This window comes from Euwallacea similis, chromosome 2 (assembly GCF_039881205.1).
Source record: "Euwallacea similis isolate ESF13 chromosome 2, ESF131.1, whole genome shotgun sequence".
Classification (NCBI taxonomy): Eukaryota; Metazoa; Arthropoda; class Insecta; order Coleoptera; family Curculionidae; genus Euwallacea; species Euwallacea similis.
Window position 1 is genome coordinate 5157681 of NC_089610.1, and position 24506 is coordinate 5182186.

The 24506-nt window shown below is 37.3% G+C and overlaps 5 protein-coding genes across 6 annotated transcripts; 3 read left to right on the plus strand and 2 right to left on the minus strand.

Moving 5' to 3' along the window:
* Positions 1-50: 50 nt before the first annotated feature.
* On the minus strand, positions 51-1414 carry LOC136417175 (coiled-coil domain-containing protein 43). The gene is made up of 4 exons (XM_066402725.1): positions 1098-1414; positions 555-739; positions 296-487; positions 51-233 (listed from the first exon to the last, which is right to left on the minus strand). Exons 1-4 carry the CDS (start codon positions 1275-1277, stop codon positions 161-163), a joined length of 630 nt encoding a protein of 209 aa, XP_066258822.1. The 5' UTR covers positions 1278-1414; the 3' UTR covers positions 51-160.
* Positions 1415-1977: 563 nt separating this feature from the next.
* On the plus strand, positions 1978-8979 carry Cul3 (cullin 3). Of its 2 annotated transcripts, none has more exons than XM_066401513.1 (12): positions 1978-2492; positions 4748-4945; positions 5171-5356; positions 5414-5617; positions 5673-5852; positions 5906-6280; positions 6781-6951; positions 7135-7242; positions 7302-7426; positions 7483-7755; positions 7985-8189; positions 8295-8979. In XM_066401513.1, exons 1-12 carry the CDS (start codon positions 2427-2429, stop codon positions 8517-8519), a joined length of 2316 nt encoding a protein of 771 aa, XP_066257610.1. In that variant the 5' UTR covers positions 1978-2426; the 3' UTR covers positions 8520-8979. The 2 variants fall into 2 exon arrangements, with proteins under 2 accessions (XP_066257610.1, XP_066257618.1); XM_066401521.1 differs by lacking the exon at positions 1978-2492 and adding an exon at positions 4589-4688.
* Positions 8980-9525: 546 nt separating this feature from the next.
* On the plus strand, positions 9526-22158 carry Su(dx) (Suppressor of deltex). Its single transcript, XM_066402150.1, has 12 exons — positions 9526-10068; positions 16052-16313; positions 16375-16592; positions 17522-17710; positions 17862-18003; positions 18062-18243; positions 18552-18709; positions 18875-18987; positions 19123-19257; positions 19316-19838; positions 20026-20337; positions 20515-22158. The coding sequence occupies exons 1-12, from the start codon at positions 9999-10001 to the stop codon at positions 20782-20784; spliced, it is 2574 nt and encodes an 857-aa protein (XP_066258247.1). The 5' UTR covers positions 9526-9998; the 3' UTR covers positions 20785-22158.
* On the plus strand, positions 11647-13805 carry LOC136417852 (zinc finger MYM-type protein 1-like). The gene has a single exon (XM_066403699.1). The coding sequence runs from the start codon at positions 11685-11687 to the stop codon at positions 13788-13790; it is 2106 nt and encodes a 701-aa protein (XP_066259796.1). The 5' UTR covers positions 11647-11684; the 3' UTR covers positions 13791-13805.
* On the minus strand, positions 22149-24464 carry LOC136416848 (uncharacterized). Its single transcript, XM_066402225.1, has 6 exons — positions 24257-24464; positions 24143-24178; positions 23594-23772; positions 23188-23359; positions 22738-22897; positions 22149-22549 (listed from the first exon to the last, which is right to left on the minus strand). The coding sequence occupies exons 1-6, from the start codon at positions 24331-24333 to the stop codon at positions 22322-22324; spliced, it is 852 nt and encodes a 283-aa protein (XP_066258322.1). The 5' UTR covers positions 24334-24464; the 3' UTR covers positions 22149-22321.
* Positions 24465-24506: the final 42 nt, after the last annotated feature.

A 24506-nucleotide genomic window follows, 5' to 3' on the forward strand; every position in this document is an offset into this window, starting at 1 on the left:
CGGTTACATTTGGACTATAAAGGTACTTGGGATAGGTAATTCAACGTATATTTCACATCTGATAAATAATTATTGCCAAAATGGTTTCAAAAACGAAATAATACTACAATGCCATTCACAGTAAAATGTTAATAATAACAGCATAAATCAATTATCTCTGCTATCTTTTTCGTTCACCTTTTTGGGTTTTGCGTTTCTCTTTCTTGTCTTCCTTTAATTGTTTTTGTTTTTCTCTACAATTATGATCTTGTTTTAATGTATTTCTATTAATGATAGAATGAACTTAAGAACTTACCGATCTTCTTTGTCTTTTTCTTTCTTTCTCTGACTTTCCAACCGGGATTGTTCTCTTTTCTGTTTCTCTGCTTCTGCCACTAAATGTGCATTAATATTTTTCTCCAAATCATCTTTTCCCTCAGCAGACCCACCTTCAACATTCTCTTCATCCGAATCTGGCATTTGACTGTATTGTGCCAAAATAGCTTCTCTATAATGCCAAAAAATATGCACCTAAATTATTTTTATATGCTTTAAAATAATAAATATATGCCTACCTAATTTTTTTTTGTTCCTCAGTATAAACTTTTTCTTTTGTTGTTGCTAATGATTGAGATTCTAAAAGTTTGGCAAATTTTTCATTCAATTCTTCACTGGTTGCCTGCACAGGGATGTCTTCTTTTGGCTGCAAAGATTGCCATTTGTCCAAAATCTCATTACAAATTTTGGTAATATCATTATTCTGCAATAAACACAGTGATTTGCTTATTAGTGAAATATGAAAATCATACAGTTATATTTTGATTTTATCAGAGTCTTGTGAAATTAGGGTTCTTCAAATTTATTAAACAATTAGTAGCAATAGCATTGAAATAACTATCCAGAAACAATGGAAAAACTTAGCAATAGATTGTTTATGAGGACAGTAACTTCAAGTTTTCAACTTTGATCTTTTATTAAGTAAATCAAACTTGTAATTTTCTAATTCACACTGATGTACATAATGAATGTTTTTACTAAGTATTGACAACCTAACAATAAATGATATTGGTGTCACATAAGATACCAAAAGGCCTTGAAATTACAAACTTTTCACTTACAGCATCTATTACTTCCACAAGGATACCTTGAAGGGCCTCACATTTTTCTTCAGATGTTTCATCACTGTCCAATATACCTGTAATGTAGGAACCAAAGACAGTCTCATCCGTGTTGAGTTCTTGTAATTTTGTATCCAGCCAAGTACTAAATTCTATCCTTTCTATGGCGGCAGAGGCCATATTGAAAATTCACTATTTTCTGGATTTAAGCCAATTTGTTTTGATATTTAAAAAATCGACAGTGTGTTAAGAATAAAATTTAATTTTAATTTATTTTTGCTATTTTCGCAGTAAGAATTTAAGGTTATGTTATATTTCCGGAAGAGTTGGTTGAAATATATCGATACTTCTATGTATTAAACCGGGGCGATATTCTATGTTTTGTATCGATATAGTCTTTACATCGATCTGTTCTCTCGATTCAATTTGCAAATAAAGCTTAATACAACTCAAAATTATTAAATAAAACGTTTCGTCAGTGACTAAACAATTGCAAAGTCACGGGAAGTCCAGAATTAAATGATTTATATATTTTATAAAAATTATTACTAAAGTGTTGGATACATATCCAGCAATGATTTATTAGTGAAATAGTGAGAGCTCAAGTTTTGAATAATTAATAATACTGTAGGATGACATGTGACAAATAGGTTTGGTACAAGGGCCAATAACTCCATATTTATTATATCTATTAAGTAAGAATAGTTATTACTCCATGTTTATTATTGCAGCACCTCTAATAGAAAACGCTATAAGTACGTGCAATTTGGGGGCAGGGGTGGTTAGAATCTTAGTGCTGTACTTCTAAATTGTTCTTGATGGTCCGTTTTTCGTCATTTCTGTTGGCAGCTGCCATTTTGCCACTTGTTTGTCTATATTGTCATTCGTCATTAAACAAAAACAGCTGAATTTCTGAGATTTTGGAATTTTTGGAAATTATCTTCTGAAATAGTTAGAAAAGAGTGCAATAGATTCATTTTTATTTAGTTATTTTTAATTCTTCTATTGTTCCAGCTCTCTTTTCCTTTTGATTAATTAGTTTGGGATTTCCCGTTAAGTATTCGTGAAGAGATCATTAAAAATAAATTTGTGAAAGTGCAACCTGAGAAAACGTCACTCCTGTCAGGAAATATGTCTGAATGTTAAAAAATAAGGCGATAATTGTGGCTAAACGAACAATTTCTACCATTTAGGACGCTCAGGGCGATATCCGAATATGAATTATTTCATTGCCTATCATAAATGCATTTTGTGTTCCCAATGGTGACCAAGTAACCTGTTTCAAGTTTGGTTGCAAATTGAGAAAAAGCTAAGAAAAAATTGGGAATCATGTCAACTATGAAAAGTGGAGGTCTCGCCAAAAAGGAAGGCAAAATGAGAATTCGTGCTTTTCCTGTAAGTGATTAATTTATAATTCTATTCCTTGGTTATACTTACATGACTAACATTGAGCTAATCATAAAAAGCAAAGTGATCAAGCTTCTTGATTTAACTGACAATACTTGTCAACAGTCCACACAGAAACAACTAGTGCCAACATTTCTCTTTGTAACTTGTTACTAGAAATTACAATAAACAACTAATAGATACCATTTTTCTTACATCAATAACATGCCCCCCCAAGCTAGAAATGTCTCAAAAAAACTGGATATTTAATTTCCCACCTTTAAAGCATTTTCATTACAATAAACAATTCAATGAAGTCAACATTGAATGGTGCTTCTGTGTGGAGAGATCTAAGCAGTGTCAGTTTGATTTTAGACCAAGCTATCTATACTTATACAAGCTGTGAAGTTGGTAGCTTTTGATACTTCTAGAAAATAAAATAGGTATTTATGTAACCAGCTAGGAAATGCCTAATTCATGTAAGAAAGTGGATTTTGTGATGTAAGCAAAGTGAGGCTCTATGCTATCATGCTAGTTACACAAAAAAAAATTCCTAATGCATTTCGTAAACCCTTTTTTATTTTGTAGTATGAATAAATCCAAAACCTAAGGCAGAAACTTTAACATTTTAAAGCTGAGCTCTGCATCTATAAAACTGCAACAAGCATTGTTGTTACTTGTCCCTTTATTAACTAAATTTTAAAAAAGGTTCCTGGCTCCATTATTGAACTAGTTGGGAAATGAAACCTGTTAAACAACACAATTTTTGGGGTGCTTATCTAGCACTACTAGACTCTAAAGTAGTTCCTTTCTCTCTTTGTCTTCTTATTCACATGAATTACACTTCTTTTTTCTTTAAATTGCTTTTTACCACCTATATTATAGTTTGTTTCATACCAATACATCTTAACTATTGTTAAAAAGATTGTTAACTCTTTGTTCCAAACAGAATGCTTGAAACTGCAAAGAGTGGTACAAAAGTGAATATCCAGTCCATTGTTGATTTACCCAGTCATTTGGCAAACCCAATCTCTAATAAACACCCTCAGAACGCATCATTTTTTGTTTTTCCTCCTCAACACAGGTGGCATCAAGGTTTTCATTAGGTGCTTTGGTGTGTGATGTCCCCACAGACCCAAGTTTCCTGAATCTTGTGAGGTTCTTGGCAACGTAGGTGAGGCTAGGCTGCAGGTACTTGACCTATTGATAATCTTGGCTTTGAAGTTTGGTATGTTCATTGATCATGAGTTAACATATCTGATACATTTGGCTTTGTTCCTCTATTAAAGGGAAATTATCAGCTAAAACATTTAGCTGTTAATTATTTACCCCATAATAATAATAATAATAACGATTATTTAATTTCGCCTCAAGCGAATTAGCAACAAATTGCCTCATCCAGTCTTCCAATAGACTTGGCTCTGTCCTGTTTATTGGAGGGAGGTCGCCACGAATTCGAATTATTCCAGTTACCAGGAGTAAATGACGAAGACCGTCTGTAGACATTTGGCTTGCTAATGGACTTGGTCCTTAACTTTGAGCTCTGATCCATTTTTAATGAAACAGTCAATAGTTCAACATCGGCTCATAAAATCATTTCGTGTCAATATCACCTGAGTTAGTCTCAAATGGCCTTAACTTGTTTTAGAGAACTGGGGTTTGTCTCGTCTATTTGGGTGGAAGTACCGACGAGAACGTTCAGCTATGAATTATGTACTCTTTCCCAGGATACTAAAAATAATAATTATAATGATAACATATCATGGACATAGGCGAGATGTATAGATATTTAAGATTTGGCCGGTGGTTAGATTTTCTTGAGGATTTTCCATTGGACTCAACAATGGAGGATCATTTCATTCATCAGCGTAATATTAAGTCAGTTGTTGCAGTAATCAAATTAAAACGCGGTAAAATACTTATTACAGTGGTTGAGTCTGAAACACACCTGTTGAATTCCTACCTTGATTGCAACAATTTGAACTATTTGTCAGTCATACAACATCAATCTGCCATTCTTTCGATTAAAAATAAATAAAAAATTATTGTTCATCATTTTACATCATATTTTTTCTAATTGATCCCCCTCTTGAAGTATCCAAACCATTTAATTCAGAAGTTTGTCAATGCTTATTATTTGATTAAGCACTAAAAATGAGTGTTTATTCAGACTATTCAACTAAATGGGATCCGCCTGGTGATAATGTACCTCTCATTCGGCCTAACAAAGGCAAAATACTGCAGGTGTTACGTTTTTATTGCAGATGACTATGGATGAGAAGTATGTGGAAAGTATATGGGCACTATTGAAGAATGCTATTCAGGAAATTCAGAAGAAAAATAATTCTGGGCTTAGCTTTGAGGAACTGTATCGTAACGCATACACCATGGTTTTGCACAAACATGGGGAACGTCTGTATACAGGTCTCAAAGAAGTCGTTACTCAGCATCTGGAATTCAAGGTAAGTGTAAAAATTTATTAAGTAGCATGTATTTATCTATATTGTTGTTTATTTCTGCGTGTCCTTCAGTTTATTTCCAACTTTCCTTAGTTCAGCCACTTATAGATATACTCAGTTCAATTTTTATTTAAGTCATTTGCGCGCAACAAAATTCTTTTGTCACAGAAAGTAAATGGAGACAAGAAGAATTTTGACAAGAAAAAAATGGTATAAACATATTTTTAGGTTCGTGAGGACGTTTTAAAATCTCTGCATAACAATTTTCTAATGACTCTAAATCAAGCGTGGAACGACCACCAGACATCTATGGTCATGATTCGCGATATTCTCATGTATATGGATAGAGTATACGTTCAGCAAAATGACGTTGACAATGTTTATAATTTAGGATTAATAATTTTTCGGGATCAGGTGAGCCCACATAGTCTTGATCTAGATACAGCCTGTGTAATTATTATATAATTTCAGGTGGTCCGACATGGTTGTATACGTGATCACTTAAGGGAAACCTTATTAGAAATGGTGATGAGAGAAAGACGGGGAGAAAAGGTCGATCGCATTTCTATAAAGAATGCATGCCAAATGCTGATGGTGTTGGGCATTAATTCTAGAACAGTTTACGAGGAAGACTTTGAACGTCCATTCTTACAACAATCAGCCGAATTCTATAAGGTCAGGATTTGATTCATTTGTCCCCCAAAAGTGCAATTTTTCACTGATGTCTTAGGTGGAGAGCCAAAAATTCCTGGCTGAAAATAGCGCCTCGGTTTACATTAAGAAAGTTGAGGCTAGGATAAACGAGGAGTCTGACAGAGCGAAACATTATTTAGATGAATCGACAGAGCCTAGAATCGTAGAAGTAGTAGAAGAAGAACTCATTAAGAAACACATGAAAACCATTGTAGAGGTGTGTTTTTTGGACACGATCGTGGTTGACGTTAATGATTGTTTTGGTTTCAGATGGAGAATTCGGGGGTAGTTCATATGTTAAGACATCAAAAAACTGAAGATCTCGCTTGTATGTACAAAATATTTGGTAGGGTTGGCGACGGTCTCAAGACTATGGCTGATTGCGTAAGCCATTATTTGCGCGAGCAAGGAAAGGCCTTAGTACAAGAGGAAGAGCATCAGGGAACAAACGCAATCACCTTTGTGCAGTCGCTCTTGGATCTCAAGGATGGTTTCGACCACTTTTTAAATAATTCGTTTAATAAGGATAAGATATTTAAACAAATGATTGCCTCAGATTTCGAGCATTTCCTGAATTTGAACCCAAAATCGCCGGAGTATTTGTCGTTGTTTATTGATGACAAACTGAAGAAGGGAGTCAAAGGGGTAAGTAGTCCTAATTACTAGTTTCTGGTTATGTGAGACGCTAGCGGTGAATTTATGAAACCACTTTTACTCCTAGGCATTAAAGTAGCACTTTATGTACAAGTTCTGGGGTAAAGAAATTTGCACTTTAAAGCCTCTTGGGAAACAGCTTGTTATTTGTTCAAATAATTAGAAACGGTTAGGGATAAGAAAGAAATGCAACTGTCATATATCATAATAACTGTGTTATTCGTTATTGTATATATGATATAATCGACATGATTGACTGAAAACCTAACATTTCTGAAGATAAACGCAGTTGTTCAAACACTAGTGTAGAATGCGCGCTTTGACCATACTTGAAAACATCGAATTACAATCTCAATAGTATTGTGTGGGATAATTTGTGGTAATAAATTTATTTTACATATTACGGCCAATACGTCGATAATTTACCCTCGTGGCCATCTCCTTATCAGTTAATTGTCTTTAACTGCAACCGAACTCATCTCAATTTTCAGATGTCAGAACAAGATATTGAACTTGTTCTCGACAAATCTATGGTGCTCTTTCGATTCCTTCAAGAGAAGGATGTGTTCGAACGATATTATAAGCAACATTTAGCCAAAAGACTATTACTAAATAAGTCTGTTAGTGACGATTGGGAGAAAAATATGATTTCAAAGTTGAAGGTGAGTGAGTAATCAATATTATTATTATACAGGGGGTTTCATAAATGAAGACTTTAATTTATAAGTTATGACACACATTTAAAGGATTTTTTTATGATACATGAAGAGAAATCACCTTTTTAAATAAATTTCATCGCTTATGGTAACACTTTGTATATTAAAAAATCAATTGTAATTCTGCAGACGGAATGTGGGTGCCAATTTACCTCAAAACTAGAAGGCATGTTCAAGGACATGACCGTTTCTAATACTATAATGGAGGAGTTTAAAGAGCATGTAGCGAAGACCGATGTGAGTATTTGGCTGCTTGTTATCTAGCAAATTGAGGTGACTGTACAAAACGTTTGCAGGCTAATCTAGGTGGCGTCGATTTATTCATGCGGGTCCTGACGACTGGTTTCTGGCCCACTCAGAGTGCAACTCCTAAGTGTCATATTCCAGCGGCGCCTCTGGCAGCATTCGCATGTTTCCGAAGGTATTTAGTTGTTCTTTCGCGAGCTGGAACATGCTTATGGTCACGAACCCTTTCAGATTTTATTTGGCCAAGCACAGCGGACGCCAATTGACTCTACAACCGCAGCTTGGAAATGCTGATCTCAATGCAGTGTTTTACGGTCCACGCAAAGAGGAGACCGAAGGAGCGTGTTCGTCGTCGACGAGTTTGGGAAACAGTTCGCGAATTGGCGGATCGCGGAAACACATTATCCAAGTGTCCACATACCAAATGGTAGTTCTTATGTTGTTTAACAATCATGACAAGTTGACATATGAGGAGATACTGAATGAATCAGATATTCCAGAAAGGTAAGAATCGATGCGGTAAAATGCTACTTTCAGTTTGCAATCGCTCGTGTGAAGAATGCTTTTTTTATTAATGCATGTTTGAAAGTTCAGTTAAATAATGTCCACAAAAAGTATTGACACTTAATCTTCATCAAGACGCATTAAACCTTTTTGTTTTCGTTCTTATTACACTGGAATCTATATCATCGGCTTAAGTCAGCCAAACGAATACAATCATATTTTTTTGCAGAGATCTTATTAGGGCGTTACAATCATTGGCGATGGGCAAAGCCACACAGCGTGTCTTAATTAAAACACCCAAAACTAAGGAAATTGAGTCAACGCATGAGTTTCAAGTAAACGATTCCTTCACGTCGAAACTGCACCGGGTTAAAATTCAAACAGTTGCCGCGAAAGGTGAAAGTGAGCCAGAAAGAAGGGAAACTCGTAATAAGGTAAAAATATGTTTTTTTTTCTCTCACTTTATTTCTTCAATTAGTACCGGATATCTTAAATTGCTATGGACATGTTCCCAATTTCAAGAACACTTTTATTTGTAGGTTGACGAGGACCGAAAACATGAAATCGAGGCCGCCATTGTCCGTATAATGAAATCAAGGAAACGTATGGCGCACAACATCCTAGTGACCGAGGTGACGGAGCAGCTGCGTAGTAGATTCCTGCCATCCCCAGTAATAATTAAAAAACGAATAGAAGGGCTTATAGAACGCGAGTATTTAGCTCGAACGCCAGAAGATCGCAAAGTGTACACTTACGTCGCATAAGAACCGTTTAAAAATTGATTTAATGTTGGATCGTATATTTGTGCAATTCGTTTGCAACATGATAAAAATGCGAGGTGTGAGTGTATGTGGAAGTTCAAAGGATCGGACTGGAGGATAAAAATTCTGTAAATTTAGTGTTTGAAACTGTACAAATTGAATAAGGGTTTTGCGATATCAAGAACCAACACTGATACGTTGCCTTAATTATTTGGACGACATTGAACCAGTTTCGTAATAGCCTGTGACAGACGTTTATTTATTTCTTTACAGTTGTAATAGAAAGTATAGAAGTTTTAATCAAAACGGAAAAAAACACAACCATCTTCAGTTTGCTAAAACGCGAGCGTTTTAATAGAAACGTTGTCTACACATTTGTGGTTTTTATATAGAAGGTTATAAGAAAAAAAATTGGATTATAATGAAATTTTATCAGTTGTGGTTAATAAAGCGCTTTGAAGCGGATGTGCCTTTTAAAGTTTGTAATTGGAGCCTGCAGTTCAGAAACGGGTAGTGAGAGAATAATAAAGAAAATAATTATTTTCCTCCTACGAAAACAACCTTGCAGCAGCGCCACTGTTGGTACTTGGTAGAATTAGATTTAAACGTATGCGTCAAATAGAAGTGGGCGTTTCAAACTCAAAACCAACAACCAATGAAATTTTAAGAAAATTTCAAAGGCAACAGTAGATATGCTAGACGAAATGTCTGTTAATGTCTGCAAAGCAAAAATTCTTCAAAGGTGTCAATACGTAGCAAAACATGAAATGGAATGAAACCCTGTATAATTAAACATTTTTATATAATTCTCGGCACATTTGATTAAAGATGGTTGATATAAACCAACTCAATATTTTTAGTTTACGACGTCGCTGCTAATTTCGGATGATGCTAAGGGTGCGGATGGCGTACCACGGACGAACATCCCAACCACGTGCGAAAAGAAAACGCTCATTGTAGACGTTTCGTTTGACAAATGACAAAGACAGTGACATTATTTGTAAAATTTTTTTGCTTAGCTCCGAAAAATGGTCGATTCAATGATAATTTAACTAAATCAATAATTGTTGAAAAGCAACTTTCACGTTGTTTAATTGTGTTTTATATCGGAACTGGATTAATTAGTAGCCGATGCACGTGACGGCCATTTGCATCAAATTGATATGGAATTTGAAGAGGTTCGCGTGAAACGTCACCATCATAGCTTACATTTTTCCATTCATTAAATTTTTCCGTCCGTTTTCTCGCTATACTTCGGGACAGATAAAGATTAAATAAATTATTATCATTGCAACGTAAAATTCGTCAATAATCAGCATGTGAAATTCGCGCAGTTGTGTTAGTTGCAGTAATGGTTTTTCAAGCAATCAATCTCTCAAAAACATTGTGAGATTTCGCAAAAAGTTTGATATTCCTGAGAAAACTCAATGTAAAGTCGTGGTGTGAAATACACAAAGTTGGATTAATTCAATATTTTCTATAATGGATCAACCATCTTTCCAAACAGTTGAATCAGTCTCGGGACCTGTTCTTCATGAAATTTGTGTGACTGGTAAGTACCTAATATATCAAAACAATAGCTCTGCTCCGGGAGGAAAGAAAATCAATTTTGACCCATCAGAACCAGCCAGACATGTTTACTTGAAGTGTCTTGAGGTGGTATACTGCTTATATTTAATTTCTTACTGTTTTTGATAGCCTGGTAGCAGGTTACTTCTATCAGAACTGGCCACAGAGCTTGGGTTGAGGAATACTTGAAATGAACAATAGATAAAAAACTGAAATTCACTCAACATCCTCAAGATATGACATTACATATTATTAAACAGATAAATATTTGTTATTGTTATTTAAAGGTAAAGGTGTCAGCATGAAAACTGCAACAAAAATATATAGATACATTGTTTGACTATGGATATACATCCAAGACAAATGCAGAAAAAAGTGAATAATACAAACATCAGAAGATATTGTTGAAATGCTGATATACCAATAAAGGGATCAGTACCAAAATTGTTTAAAAAAATATCTGTAGTCCATCCTTAGAGTAGAGATACATACACATGCACTGAGACTGATTGCAAAAATATGACACCCCATCAACTTATCGCACTATCTGTCTAGTCAATTACTATATGAGCACACACAAATACACATGACAAGAATAGCTGTAAGACTGCAATAAACTCAAGCAAGATGGAAAAAAATGATCATGATTGGATCATTTTGAACCCTCTTGGTCTTGCAAGACAAATAAGACAATCCAGGCGTATTTCTCCTTAGACATCCTTCATCCTAGTCTACGCCTAGGGGTGATTCATTGTCAAAACTGTGTACATGGATTTGAAATCTTGACTGATTTATGTCAGAATTTAAAGTCAAAACCTGATTTAGTGAGATTCATGTATCAACTACAAGAAAAGGCGACTTTGTAAAATTTTCAATGAAAATGTGTCCTTTTTTTGTTTAACTTTCGGTTAAACTCTGGAGTAGTCTTTTCTAATTCCTCAATTTAGCCTTTACATAGGACACGGGCTTATAAGGTGATTTAAGCACAAAGTGTACCCATATTTAAAGGGTGAGCCACACTCGGGTCTAGACGTACCATTTTGTCATGAGTCTTTTATGCACTTGTATCGTAATGTTCTATTTTATCTCCCTCGTAATACCACACGCATATCCTTCGGCGAAGTGGCATGCGGCCTTTGCACCCACTACTACATTATAACTGCACACGGCGATTCTCGAATATACCCGACCTCGAAGGTTACAGCTGCGAAGCCGCCTTTGGGTCAACAGCCGGAACAGCGGTGCCAGATATAGCATATTATCCTGTCATATCATGATTAGTGGGTCGCATTTTGGGATTTGTGCTTAATGTATTAGCACAAATCCTTTAAGACAGAGAAAAGTGCCGTGGCCGTATTATTTTTCGTCTTTTGGACACTAGATTTCTGATGATCTGAGGATCGTGGTCCATAGCGGAACCCGATTTCTTCGTGATCCGAAGAGCTCTGACATGTACGTTTGGCACTTGGCAGCACTGTGTGCTCGCTAATGGACTTTGAGATTCGGACTCAGGCCTCCGGCCCCAGTCCTGATTAGTTTGCATTGTTGTTTGTTAAATTCCTGCTATAGAACCTTAAAAAGCGTGTGATTTCGTACGAAATGTCGGTGGTCCAACTAATTAAAAAACTGAAATCTGCCAACGAGCTGAACCCTGCAGGTCGTGTTGAGTTTAAGGCAAACGGTCGTCCAGTGCCAGAACTTAAAATAAGGCAGAGCAGTCGAGACAAAGATAAAGAAGTCCATCGGAATTTCCGTATGAGCATGTACGACTTGGCTAGCTGGATGTGTGGTTGCGAACTTACGGACTCTTTGTACTGTTTCGTATGCCTGCTGTTTACAGATGATCCTCTGTGGTGTGTGACCGGCGTTAAAGACCTGAAACACTTAAAAGAAAGAATCAGGAAACACTCCTTATCTGCAGATCACATGAAATGCTCGATAGACTATGCCATGATCGACAGTGCAGATGTTCGATTGCAGCTGGATTCTGCCTATCGAAAGTCTGTTACGGACTTCAATGAACTCGTTTCCAAAAATCGGTATATTCTAAACAAAATGATCGATTGCGTCAAGTTTTGCGGAGCTTTTGAGCTGGCTTTGCAAGAAAATGGGGAAGCCTACTCTGGAACTCCGGGAGCCTTTCGCGGTCTAATAGACTTCGTTGCTGAGCTGGATCCTATTTTCAAAGAATACATGGAAAATTCAATCATACTTAAGGGCACATCCAAACCCATACAAGACGAACTGCTGGACGCGATGCTGATGGTGGCCCAAGAGCAAATTAAGAGAGAAATCTTGTCGGCGAAGTACGTGGCTCTGCACGTAGAGGAAGTCATTGACGCCTCTGACAAAGCTCTAATGGCTTTTATTGTGCGTTACGTGTTGTCTGGTACTCTCCACGAGAGGTTCTTAAAGTTTGTAAGTCCCCCAGGGACCAGCGATCAACAGATTGCCAGTATGATCCTGCAGGAATTGGAGAACCTCGAGGTCAATAAATGTCCAGAAAAATTAATCGGACAAAGCTACGACCGAGCATCCAGTTCGGGTGGAAAACTGGGGGGCGTTCAGAAAAGAGTTAGAGAGCATTATCCATCAGCGAAGTTCATACACTGCTATGCCAGCCCGATAAGTTCGATAGTGCAGAAAGCCGCTAGTCAAGAAAAAATGGTTAGAGTCTTTTTTGCCAATTTGAGCGGATTTTCGAGGTTTTTCGACGAGTCTCCCAAGCGCACAGCAACCCTGAAAGAGTTCGTTGAAATTCGCCTGCTTAAAGCTTCTCCAGCAAACTGGAGTTTCCACTCTGGTTGCATGGACATCGTGTTTTTTTACCGGAAGGACATCGCGTTATGCTTAGAAAGGATAATCGAAGTCGAAAAAGACCCGGACACGATCAATCAAGCGATCTGCTTAAGCGGATTTCTGCAAAATGAAGACTTTCTGTATTGGCTGAACTTCTTCCACCTGATAATGCCCCATTGCGACATACTTTTCAATGAGCTTCAAAAGCGTTGCATCGACGTTTCGTCCGCGAAGACTTTCCTAGACGCATTCAAGAGTTCAATAAAAGCCGTTCGCGAGAACACTTTAAGGGACTCGGAGCAGTCCTTTGCCTGTGAAAATTCCAATAGGCGCCGAAAGATTGAGGACACCAAACGTGCAGCAGCCCTGGAAGTTTGCGACCTAATAACTGTCGAAATCACTAACCGCTTTGGGTTTTGCGATCATCTGGTGATCAACCAACTATTTTACAGTGATCAATTTGTGTTCTACAAAAATATGTTCCCGGACAACATTTTAGCTTTGATTAAAAAGAATTTCCCTTCAATCAATCACTCAAAGCTGAAAACTGAGCTTCAAGTGATCTACGACCGCGAGGACTTTCGCGTCAGTTCGGGGGCGATTCCCATGCTCAAACTATTTATGAACAACAACCTGAGTGAAACGTTTTCTGAAAGTGTGAAATTGTTGACCATGTTGTGCACTCTGCCGATGACAACAACGGAAAGCGAGCGGTGCTTTCCTACCTTAAAGAGGGTAAAGACGTTTTTACGCAATGCCATGGGGCAACAAAAGCTCTCTGCGCTGGCATTGTTGAGTGTCGAAAAGTCGTTGATTAACGAAATGGGCGATTTTAACGAACGTGTTATTCAACATTTCGCCAATTTGAAAATGGGACAAATTGACCTGAAATTCAAAGATATTTAATAAATAACATGTATTTTCTAGATCACGTGTTTTCTTCTGGGTTTGTTGGTAGTGAAAGCGAACGTACTCGCCTACCATTCGGGGAATCCTGAAGGATCGCTGTTCAGCGAATTAAAAAAGTCAATATCGCGTCATTTTCTAAGCTAAAAAAAGCCCTGAAAGAACGTTTTCCAGAATTAATCATGCAAATAAACCAATTTTTTAAGGTCAATCAGGGCACTTAAAAGTGCAGTGCAAAAATGTAAAATTTTTACCCAATACATTTTCATATCTTCGGTAAATCTGGAATTTTCGTCATTCAATAACCTTAGTCAGGGTATTTACAGTACACTGGAAACATGCTGCACGCACCAGCTTTCACGGAAAACATTAACCATTTATGGGGCTTAATTAAAATACAAACAACGCACAACAACGAAATTAATTTTTTCTAATTGCAACCAAGAAGTAAATATACGCCAGCGTGCATCGGTCGACTAGTCGCGTCGAGTCTAGTGTTTTCGCCAGTTCGCACGCGACGCCGCTCGTAACAATATTCGCGCTATTCTTAACAATATTTTCCGATCCGTGTAGAATGTTGTCATAATTTATTTTTGTGCTAAAGGCGCAAAACTCAACTTTCGCTTTTCTAGAATCTTAAGGAAGGAAGACGTTTTCACATCAAAGGAACAAACATTATGTTTTTGAATGGTTAAACCGCCATGAAATTACATTATTATATATGTTTTCCCTTTAAATTGCATAATTCATTTTGTTTTTGTGCAGTATCATATGAAAATGACTAATAATACGTTAGAGGGACTTATGGGGATGTTAGCCCTAGGGCGCCAACCTGGCATTTCACGCCCTCAAATGGCGTAAAACTGTACTTTACGCTCGTATGTACAAGAATTATTATCTGCTTATTCTTGCAATAACTACACTGTTTATGTTTCTAATGTTAAACAGTATAATTTAGCGCATATAAATAATTGTTTTTAACTTAAAAATTTCTTTGAAGCCTCACATGTCTATATTTTAGCGTCATGTAGGAATTAAATTCGTTTATTACTTACGACTATTCTCGTATCGACATCTCAAACTGATATGATAAAGTTTATGGCCACTCAACTTATCAATTTGGCCATGAACCATCAACACGCGTCTAGCCATTTCATAGCAGAGGCGCGATCTAACTTTCCAACTCTCCATCTATGGAAGGGGCTCCTAAATAAGAGGTCCTTATCTAGGCCCTTAGACGTGGGGGTCTTTATTCTAGGGGCCCCCCTCTATTCTCCTAAATAGGGTGTCGCTATCTAAGGACTCCCCATCCAGGGAGTTGATCGTTTGTTCTTGGAACGAATATTGAATCTCGTTATGAGATGCAGAGTCGGTTCCTATATTTCTGAATTGCTCCTGGAGTCAATACATCGCGTTGACAACATCGATGAGAAATCAACCAAATTGTTAACCATCAGAACTCCAGTGGTCATTGAATGAATTTCGTTTGGCTCAAGGTCCTCGATGCAGAAAAGCAAATTTCATCCAATGAATTAAAAAGCGAAGGAGGTCGGTTTCCTACAGGAGATAGATGCGTCTCAGATTGAATTTTTTCTATTCGTAATTGTTGCGAAAACAATTATAATTATGCGTCATGGAAAGGTCCCTTTTTTTATCTTTATCTCTTAATTGGCCAATTCAATTGATAAAAAGGTTTTTCGCTAGAAGGTGAGCATGCTGACAGCGCGCTCGACTTATTTTCGGCGCATTTTTGCGAGAGGCATTCGAGATATGTCGTCCGCGCAAAAAATAGCTATTTGTTTTCACAAGGTGAAAAAGTAGCAAAGACGATGCTGTGGAGGACCCTAAGGCAGCAGGCCAGCAGCACGGAAGAAAATCTTTAACCGTTTTCGAGATACTTGCGAAAACAGCAGGAAACGGACGGCTTTTTCCTGTTGATTAGACTCGAGTCAGGAGCTCCTTGAAACAGGAGAATGAACCGACTGTGAGAACTTTTAGATGGAAGTATGGATTGTGCTCCTAAAAGAGCGGTCCGAACTCTTGCAACACTCGGTATTTGAAAATACGGAAACCTCCAATTTCCACAACTTTTATGTCGGAACTAACGCCAAAACAGGCACACCCCGGTTTCCCACTATTAGAATACCTCGTAGTAGGAACTCCACGCTTATCTCCACATTACTCACTCGTTTGGGGTTATTGGGCTTCTCCATGGCATTTAACGGTCAAAGCCCCACTAATATTAGAATTCTCTCTTTCAGTTGAATGTGCTCACATCCGTTCCTCAGCCCTAATAAAACCAAGTCCATATGTGGAGATTACCGTTGATGATCAAGCCCCACGCAAAACTGAAACGGTTAAAAACACCATACAGCCGAAATGGCACGAGACGTTCAATCTGCTGGTCGCCATCAATTCGAAAATCCAATTTGCAGTCCTGGATCGAAAAGCCTTCCGGAAAGACACGTTTATTGGGGAGAAAACTGTCGATTTGTATCAACTCTTAACTCATTCAGAAGGGAGGTTTGTGTGGTGAAACGTGTTTTTGTGCGATCAGTTTTGAGAGTTTTTCTGTTACTTGCAGGGAATGTTTAGACGTAACGTTGGACCTAATGCATAATAAGCAGGCAGAATCGCCCTTGAAAGTCGGAGAACTAATGTGCGTGTTTAAAAATATGCATATTGATGTTACCACGAGCCACGCAAGAAAGAGGGAAGTTCTGGGTAGGAGGTCCAGTACCAACTCGATGCCTCAATCTCAAAGTCAGTCAGAAGCTGCTTCTGCTCATACCATTCTCAACGGTAAGCAATCGAAAATATAGGGTGTCCGATTAAGAGCGGTTATTTTAAAAATTGAAAAAAAGGCAGTGTTTATTTGAAAAGTTCAGATGTTTTTTATTGTTATAACGAGTATAGACATGCAGATTACTGATAGAACGCAAAATCAGATAAATGTCCCTCTTGTGACTGACGGCGCTCCTTGATTCTTTTGGCGAAATTTTCGATGGCATTTTAGCGCATAGTGAGAGTTTAATTTCATCGACAGAACATTGCATCTTTTCTTTCAGGTCATGAATTGCTCTTAGGTTATCTTCCTGTTCAAAAAATCCCAAAGAAAAAATCCAACAGTGTCAAATCGGATGATCGTTGGGGCCACATCGAATCGCCGCGGCGCGAGATAACTCCGTCGAAATTTCGTTTTTAACAATTTCATTGTTTCGTTTTCTATGTGGCAGGCTGCGCTACCTCGTTAAAACCACATGTCTATAAGATCCATTGCAGCATTTAAACTCAGGAGAAGTTGTTACGGTTATGATCGTCGTTGACGGTGATCGCACTGCCAGCTGCGTTCTCGAAGAAAAATGGTTCAAAATCAATCCAAAATGCGCCCCAAACTGTGGCTCGTGGTGGATACGTGGAACGTTGAAGGGTCATTCTTGAATTTTCAGTTCCTTAAATGCGACAATTTTGACAAAACTCTTATCATTTGGTAGTAGATTTTCACAATTTTTATGCATTGTGTGTCCGTGTAATTCTCCACAACTAAACCTCAATGTTTACATCTGATTGCTGGCCAAATACAACGCTGTACGAATGTCGGAAGAAAAATGGTGATAAATTCAAAATAACTAGTCTTAATAGGATGCTCATTTTTTCCACAGGTTTAATCGATTTCACGTATTTTGCTGTGGATTTTTTTTAAATTCCATAGTTCATTAAATCATTAATAGGTATCAGGATAAAGCCGAAAACACAGGGTACGGAAAACGCTGAGCCAACGACTTCAAGTGTTTCAGAGCGTTCTAGTAGAGTAGATAGGCCGGCCCCTCCTCCCCCTCTTCCTCCTGTTCAGCAAGCAAGCACAGCTCTCCAGGCCAGTATTTTGCAGAGTTCCCCAAGTAACAATAACATACCTAATGGTAAGAAATACAGAATTTTATTAATAAGACACGCAATGATATTATCATATTTAAAATTCAACGTGTCTACCTCTGGCAACCATTATCAATTTCCTTTTTTCAAATACGGTCCTGGATTTTTTTATTTCGCCCTACTAATGGTGATTTATAGGGACTATTGGTCCTCCGGCGTCAGTCCCAAATGGTAGTGTTACCAATCAAGACGACCAACGGCAGGATGAGCCACTGCCTCCTGGCTGGGAAATGCGGCTAGATACATATGGAAGGAGATATTATGTAGACCATAACACTAGGTAATTAAATATTTCTTTGATTTGTTAAATGCGTCTCACTGAAAAACGGTTCGCTTAGATCAACTTCATGGGAAAGACCTCAACCGTTACCTGCTGGATGGGAAATGCGAAGAGACCCGAGGGGCCGAGTGTATTATGTTGACCATAATATTAGAACGACGACGTGGCAGCGCCCCAACCAAGAACGACTGCAGCATTTTCAACAATGGCAAGGTCAAAGGCAAACTGTTATACAGCAAGGTTGGTATATGCGAATGGTTTTGGGATTTTTCTAAATTTAGACAAGCTTTCTGGGTTTATCGAAACCTTACGATTAAGACCTTAGTGGCTCTTTCGCCACTCCCGATGCAGACCTAAATGCACCATCTATAATCTTGCCAATTTTAGCATATAGTTTTACTCATCGGTGAACACCAAACCAGCATTGATTCGTAGGCTTTGTCCTGATTACTGCAGCAAAAAACGAATGCAGGAAGTGGGGTTTCAGGTTCCATTAAGATATTAATTACAGTTGTTTGCCCAATCACTATATTGCAAATTTCTTATAGGCAATCAACGGTTTCTATATCCACAATATCAAGCCAGCCCTGCGCCAGGTCCGTCAGCTGCTGCAACTGTCGATGAAGACGATGGATTAGGATCATTACCAGCCGGGTGGGAGCGAAGAGTGCAGCCTGATGGACGTGTATATTTTGTTAACCATAAAGTGAGACACTTGTAGAAATTCTAGAACCTTATTCAGCATTTTTTGTTAAGACGGTGTGTGTTTATGTAGAGGCGGACTTTTTTGCTACTTCCGCATGAACGCGCATCTACTATGCTGTTATATGTAAGCAAAGCCATAAAACTAAACCTTTTTGTTGTAAATTAGAATCGAACAACGCAATGGGAGGACCCTCGAACTCAAGGTCAAGAAATCGGTGATATTGACGAACTGCCGTTACCGTCAGGTTGGGAGATCCGGTACACTGAAGATAATAAAAGGTACATGTTGATATTGGGAATCAGCTTAACGGATGAACAAAGGATGGTCTACGATCGCACTATCATATCGACTATGACGAAATGCGATTGCTTTTCGCCCCTGATCTTATTTAAGAATACTTTTATTACTTCCAGATATTTTGTCGACCACAACACTAAGACCACAACATTTGAAGACCCGAGGCCAGGGGCACCAAAAGGTCCCAAAGGAGCCTACGGCGTGCCTCGAGCTTACGAACGCTCGTTTAAATGGAAAATTAGTCAATTTAGGTATAAAAATCTCCATATCGAGGTCTATAATGTAGTTACACAATAAATCAACCTCCAGGTTTTTATGTCAAAGCAACGCCCTTCCGAGCCACATCAAAATACAGGTGTCCAGGCAGACCTTATTCGAGGATTCATTCCACACCATAATGCGTTTGCCCGCCTACGAGCTGCGGAGAAGACTCTATATAATGTTTAAAGGCGAAGAAGGCTTAGATTATGGTGGTGTTAGTCGCGAGTGGTTCTTTCTGGTATCTCACGAAGCCCTTAATCCCATGTACTGTTTATTCGAGTATGCCAACAAAAACAACTACAGTCTGCAAATCAATCCAGCGTCGTACGTGAACCCGGAACATTTAACGTACTTCAAATTCATCGGAAGGTTTATAGCCATGGCTTTGTACCACGGCAGGTTTATTTACTCTGGGTTTACGATGCCCTTTTACAAGAGAATGCTCGGCAAAAAATTAGTGATGAAGGATATTGAGAGTATAGATCCGGAATTTTATAATTCACTAGTCTGGATTAAGGAGAACATCATCGATGAATGCGGGTTGGAGTTGTATTTCAGCGTCGATTTTGAGGTAACGTGTCAAAGAAGTTGAGTCGTTAGCTAGTCAAGATTCTCATTGAGTAAAACTATTAGTAATCGTTGAATCTACATAAAAATTAATAATATTTGAATCATTCAAATACCTAGAAAAACAATTTTTTAAAATGTATTTCTCCTTCGGTTTCATTGGTCAAAACCAAGATTTCTCATTCAAATAGGTGCTGGGACAAGTGGTGCACCACGAACTGAAAGATAACGGTGACAGCGAACGAGTTACGGAGGAAAACAAAGAAGAGTACCTCACTCTTATGACCAACTGGAGGATGACGCGCGGAATAGAGCAACAAACGCAGGCGTTCTTAGATGGTTTCAACGAGGTGGTACCGATCGAATGGCTGAAGTATTTCGATGAGAGGGAATTGGAACTTTTGCTGTGCGGAATGCAGGAAATCGATGTGGAGGACTGGCAGAGGCACACAATCTACAGACACTATACCAGAAACAGTAAGCCAGTCGCTTGGTTTTGGCAGGTAAGTAATTCGGATACATTAATAACTAATTATTATAGTTTATGGCATGATCACATGATGTTTTCTAAAGTGTCGTATGCGTGCGCATCCTTGACATGCCTGTAGTATTCAAGAAGTTTTGTCTCTAGTTACTAATTACTATAACTTCACCTTCTAATTCTTCTAATTATATTGCAGTTTGTAAAACAATCGGATAACGAGAAACGGGCGAGATTGTTACAATTCGTAACAGGCACTTGCAGGGTACCCGTAGGAGGTTTCGCCGAATTGATGGGCTCAAATGGGCCGCAACGATTTTGTATCGAAAAAGTAGGGAAAGAATCGTGGCTGCCCAGGTCGCACACATGCTTTAATAGGTTAGACTTGCCCCCGTATAAAAGTTATGACCAATTAGTCGAAAAGCTCACCTACGCCATTGAGGAAACTGACACATTTGGGCAGGAGTAAAACTAGATATACCGGGGGTGTGTTGTGTACCTGATTTCTAAGAGTGTATCATTTGTAAATTTCGCGCTGATTAAACTGACTGAAATGATTGCTGTTTGTCGAAAGGAATGTGTCTTTAGGCTTCTCTTGTTTTTGCTTAATACAGTGCAGATTAAACCTAAATTACATTTAAGTCCGTTGATTTTGGCTTGTGACGACATGAATACGTACCAAAATCGCGTTTATTTAGAGATTATTTTATACTGTTTAATCTCAGTATTTCAACTCTATTGTGATAATTATTTTTTAGTATATTATACAAATAAATAATACTTTACTTGATACTTATATTCGATCTGTTCTTGTATGTAGATGATACAGAGACAATTATTTAACATATTTCATACCGGCAATAGAAAATTGGGATTTTATTGAATACTGGAGGGCAAATTGTTTTTCGGTTTTGATTATATTTCCAAAGTAGGCCGATTGTAACGCTTGAAATAGTAAGAACTTGGAAACCGGTTAGGTATTAACGTTAGAAGGTCAATAACAGATAACTAACGTATGGGGTTGAACTTATTAAACCGAGGAGTAACTAAAATTTACAGTTAATCAATAAATAAAATTCGTAACGATAGCTTATGGACCTTTGGATAAATAGAACAATCACCATAAAGTAAATAAGTTTGAAAATCTTATCCCATACGTGTTGTAATTTCTAGAGCTTTTTTCTCAAACAAACTGAGAGTATTCGGTTTTTTGTTGCTAGACATTGATGAAATTAGCCACAGTGCTAGGTTTTTTTTGAACGAGTCATGTATTAACTTAGTTCATTGACTCATCTCTGATGCCATCTGCCACTGTGCAAAATTGATATCAGCCAACCTCTATTTTAGAGATATTTCTTGACAAACTTGGATACAAAGTTTTGGAAGAACAGTGACATCTTCCTAGTTACGCAGAGCACTTTTTCTGCATATTTTTACGAAACAATAAATTGTAGAATATTGTTTTTATAGAGTAACCTCTGTTTGTTAATAGTGTGAGGTTCTTACAGTCGCCAAATTGTCATGTAAATAGTGTATCATATTTAAATATTAATCACTAGTTAGGTATACATACTACCTTGTCCCCGCCGTGTACGTATGTAATATAGAACATTAAATAATGTCAAATAAAACTATAAGTACCTAGCTTAAACATTCCAAGAAAGAAAATGCTTATTTACGAGGCCTATATTAAAAACCAAAGTCTAATTACTTACCTTGTAGTTTTATGTTATATAAAGGTTACTCTATTCCTGTTGTAGAAATGTAAATGATTGAGCTGAAGAGGGGTATGTAAATAGGAGAGATGTGTACAGAATTATGAAATACAGAATATTTATTAATATTATTTACGTTTTATTTGGATTACTATTTTAGAGTACATCCGAAGGGAAAAACCACAGTACGTTAAAACAATCTCTAAATTTCGTTAAACTACGCTTCTTGCAATCTTTACTGCCTTCGCATTCTGCAGTAGGTATCTAAAATGTTTAACGTCTCGAATAAAGCTATTTAAAATAGCGGTTAAACCATGAATGCAAGGAAAAGATTTCTGCAGAAGTCGTGTTGTCAAATAAAGATCTCTCGGCTTCAGTAACATTGATGATATTTTCATGCGTTTCCACCTTCCCGTCCCTGTCCCTTTTCTTTATAATAGTATACTCTTTGTCCCCTAGTTTTTTAGTAATCGTGGTTTCGTCGTTTCCTTCGCTGTCGGTTCTTCTAGTTTCAACAGACTAGAAAAATACCACTCTCTTAAACTAATTCTTGCTAAGGGCTGATGTTTCAATGTCCAATTAAGGAGCAATCGCTGGTAGCAACTGTTAGATATACCAACAATCATAATAAAGACAGTTAAATGAAGGATCTTGTCAATTAATAAACGCAGATCTGGGAATATGTATCAAATTAAGCCAACACTTACACCATCAGGCCTCGTTTTTACTTCAACTGACTGGTAAAAAAATGAGCCTGGAAAAAGCTTTGTAGGCTGACGATAGATACTTGAACTTTGGCTATGATCAGGAGTACCATTAAAGTTATTAGACTTATTAAAAAAATCATCAATATCTTTTGCAGTCAACCTAAAATACAACGTGATCATTACACCGAAACATTCTGCGTAAGTTTAGAGTAACTTCAATGGCGCACCCAGGAAAATTATAGCAGTTGCGTGCCGTAGCACTTGAATTTCAAAACAGGTTTTTGTACAATGGGACTTGACATAATCTTGTAAAAACTGAAGAGTTTCCAGCTTATCGGTGTAATATACTTCTTGCTTTAAGTTAGCATTAGAGTGAAAACTGCTGTAAAGCGCTGTAGTATTGCTCTCCCCTGTATGCGCCTGTTAAAATTATTTCACCATAAAACTCACTTTCCATCGACATCTTTATCAATTTTTTCTCCTGGCGGATCATAAAACGGTCTATTAAATTTCTTTGTATATTCTTTTTTCAGAAACTGCTCTCTGGAGTCAGGTCGATATGGTTCCTGCTGATTGTTATTAAATGATTCATCAAGATTTAAATCTGGGTTTTCCAGGGCTTCTGAAAAAAATTCAACATTAATATGTTGAATTTTTTCAGTTATTGTCTATAGCTCGTAATGAAGTCATAGACAATGAATTCCTATTTTTTTAGTCACAATATGTAAATATTTGACTCATTTATAGTCATATATAAATCTAAGTATAAATTGACAGTGGTTTCAGCATTGCACAGTCAGTGTCAATTTAAGTCACACTTAAACTTAAGCTCATCTTGAGGACTTTGTGTACTCACTGGCAAAATCCCAAAAGTTTGGCATTGCAAAACTTTTGAAAAATTGATCCATCTGTTGCTCAAAGTAGCGATGAATTTCTAATGGGTCTGAGAAAACATTAAAGTTTCTTCCAAAATGCTCACTACCACCACTTGAGTCTTCACTGTGAGTTTGGAAGTTATCCCATATTTCTGAAAACCTACCCAATCATATAACTTTAGTAATATTTTATACAACATTTAATGTTGCAAGGTTTAGTTGGAAGTGACTCAAACCTTCAAATTTTACATTGCAAGCCCTGCATATTAGTCAATATTTAAACTCTAGCTGTGACTCCGCATCTAACAATGTAAATGACTTATTTTTTGTTTTTCAAGAGAGAGTGCTTTATGATAAGAGCATGAGAAAAAGTTTCATATGAAAAAATCAATTAGTTTTGAGGTGCTTTACATGTATCTGCTTCATGTCCATTGCATTGCTAATCGCCTTATATAACCCCAGCTTTTCTTGCACTAGTAAAAACTGATCTGTGCCTTTTCTTTGTAGCTACCTATTTGTTATATTTTTACCTGTCATGTTCGGGAAATCTTCCGAAGGTCTCAGGCCTATAAAGAGTAAAGGAATATGAATTTAATTAAAAATCCCCTTTCCTATAAGAGTTATCAAAGGAGAGAACGTCTTACTTTGGGATATCCTGGAACGGGGATGATTGGTTGGAGCCAGGAACTGGAAAACCAAATAATTTACGAAATAAATCCATTTTCTAGAAAAAAAAACTGGAATTTTGACGAATTGTCAAATTACTTGTTTAATTGAACTAGTACTTATAAATTGTAATTATATTAATTTCAAATTCAATATGTTTTTGAGGAATTCATCTTATGAAATTTCATTCAATACTTTCAACAATTGTGACCTGGACTATACTAGTTA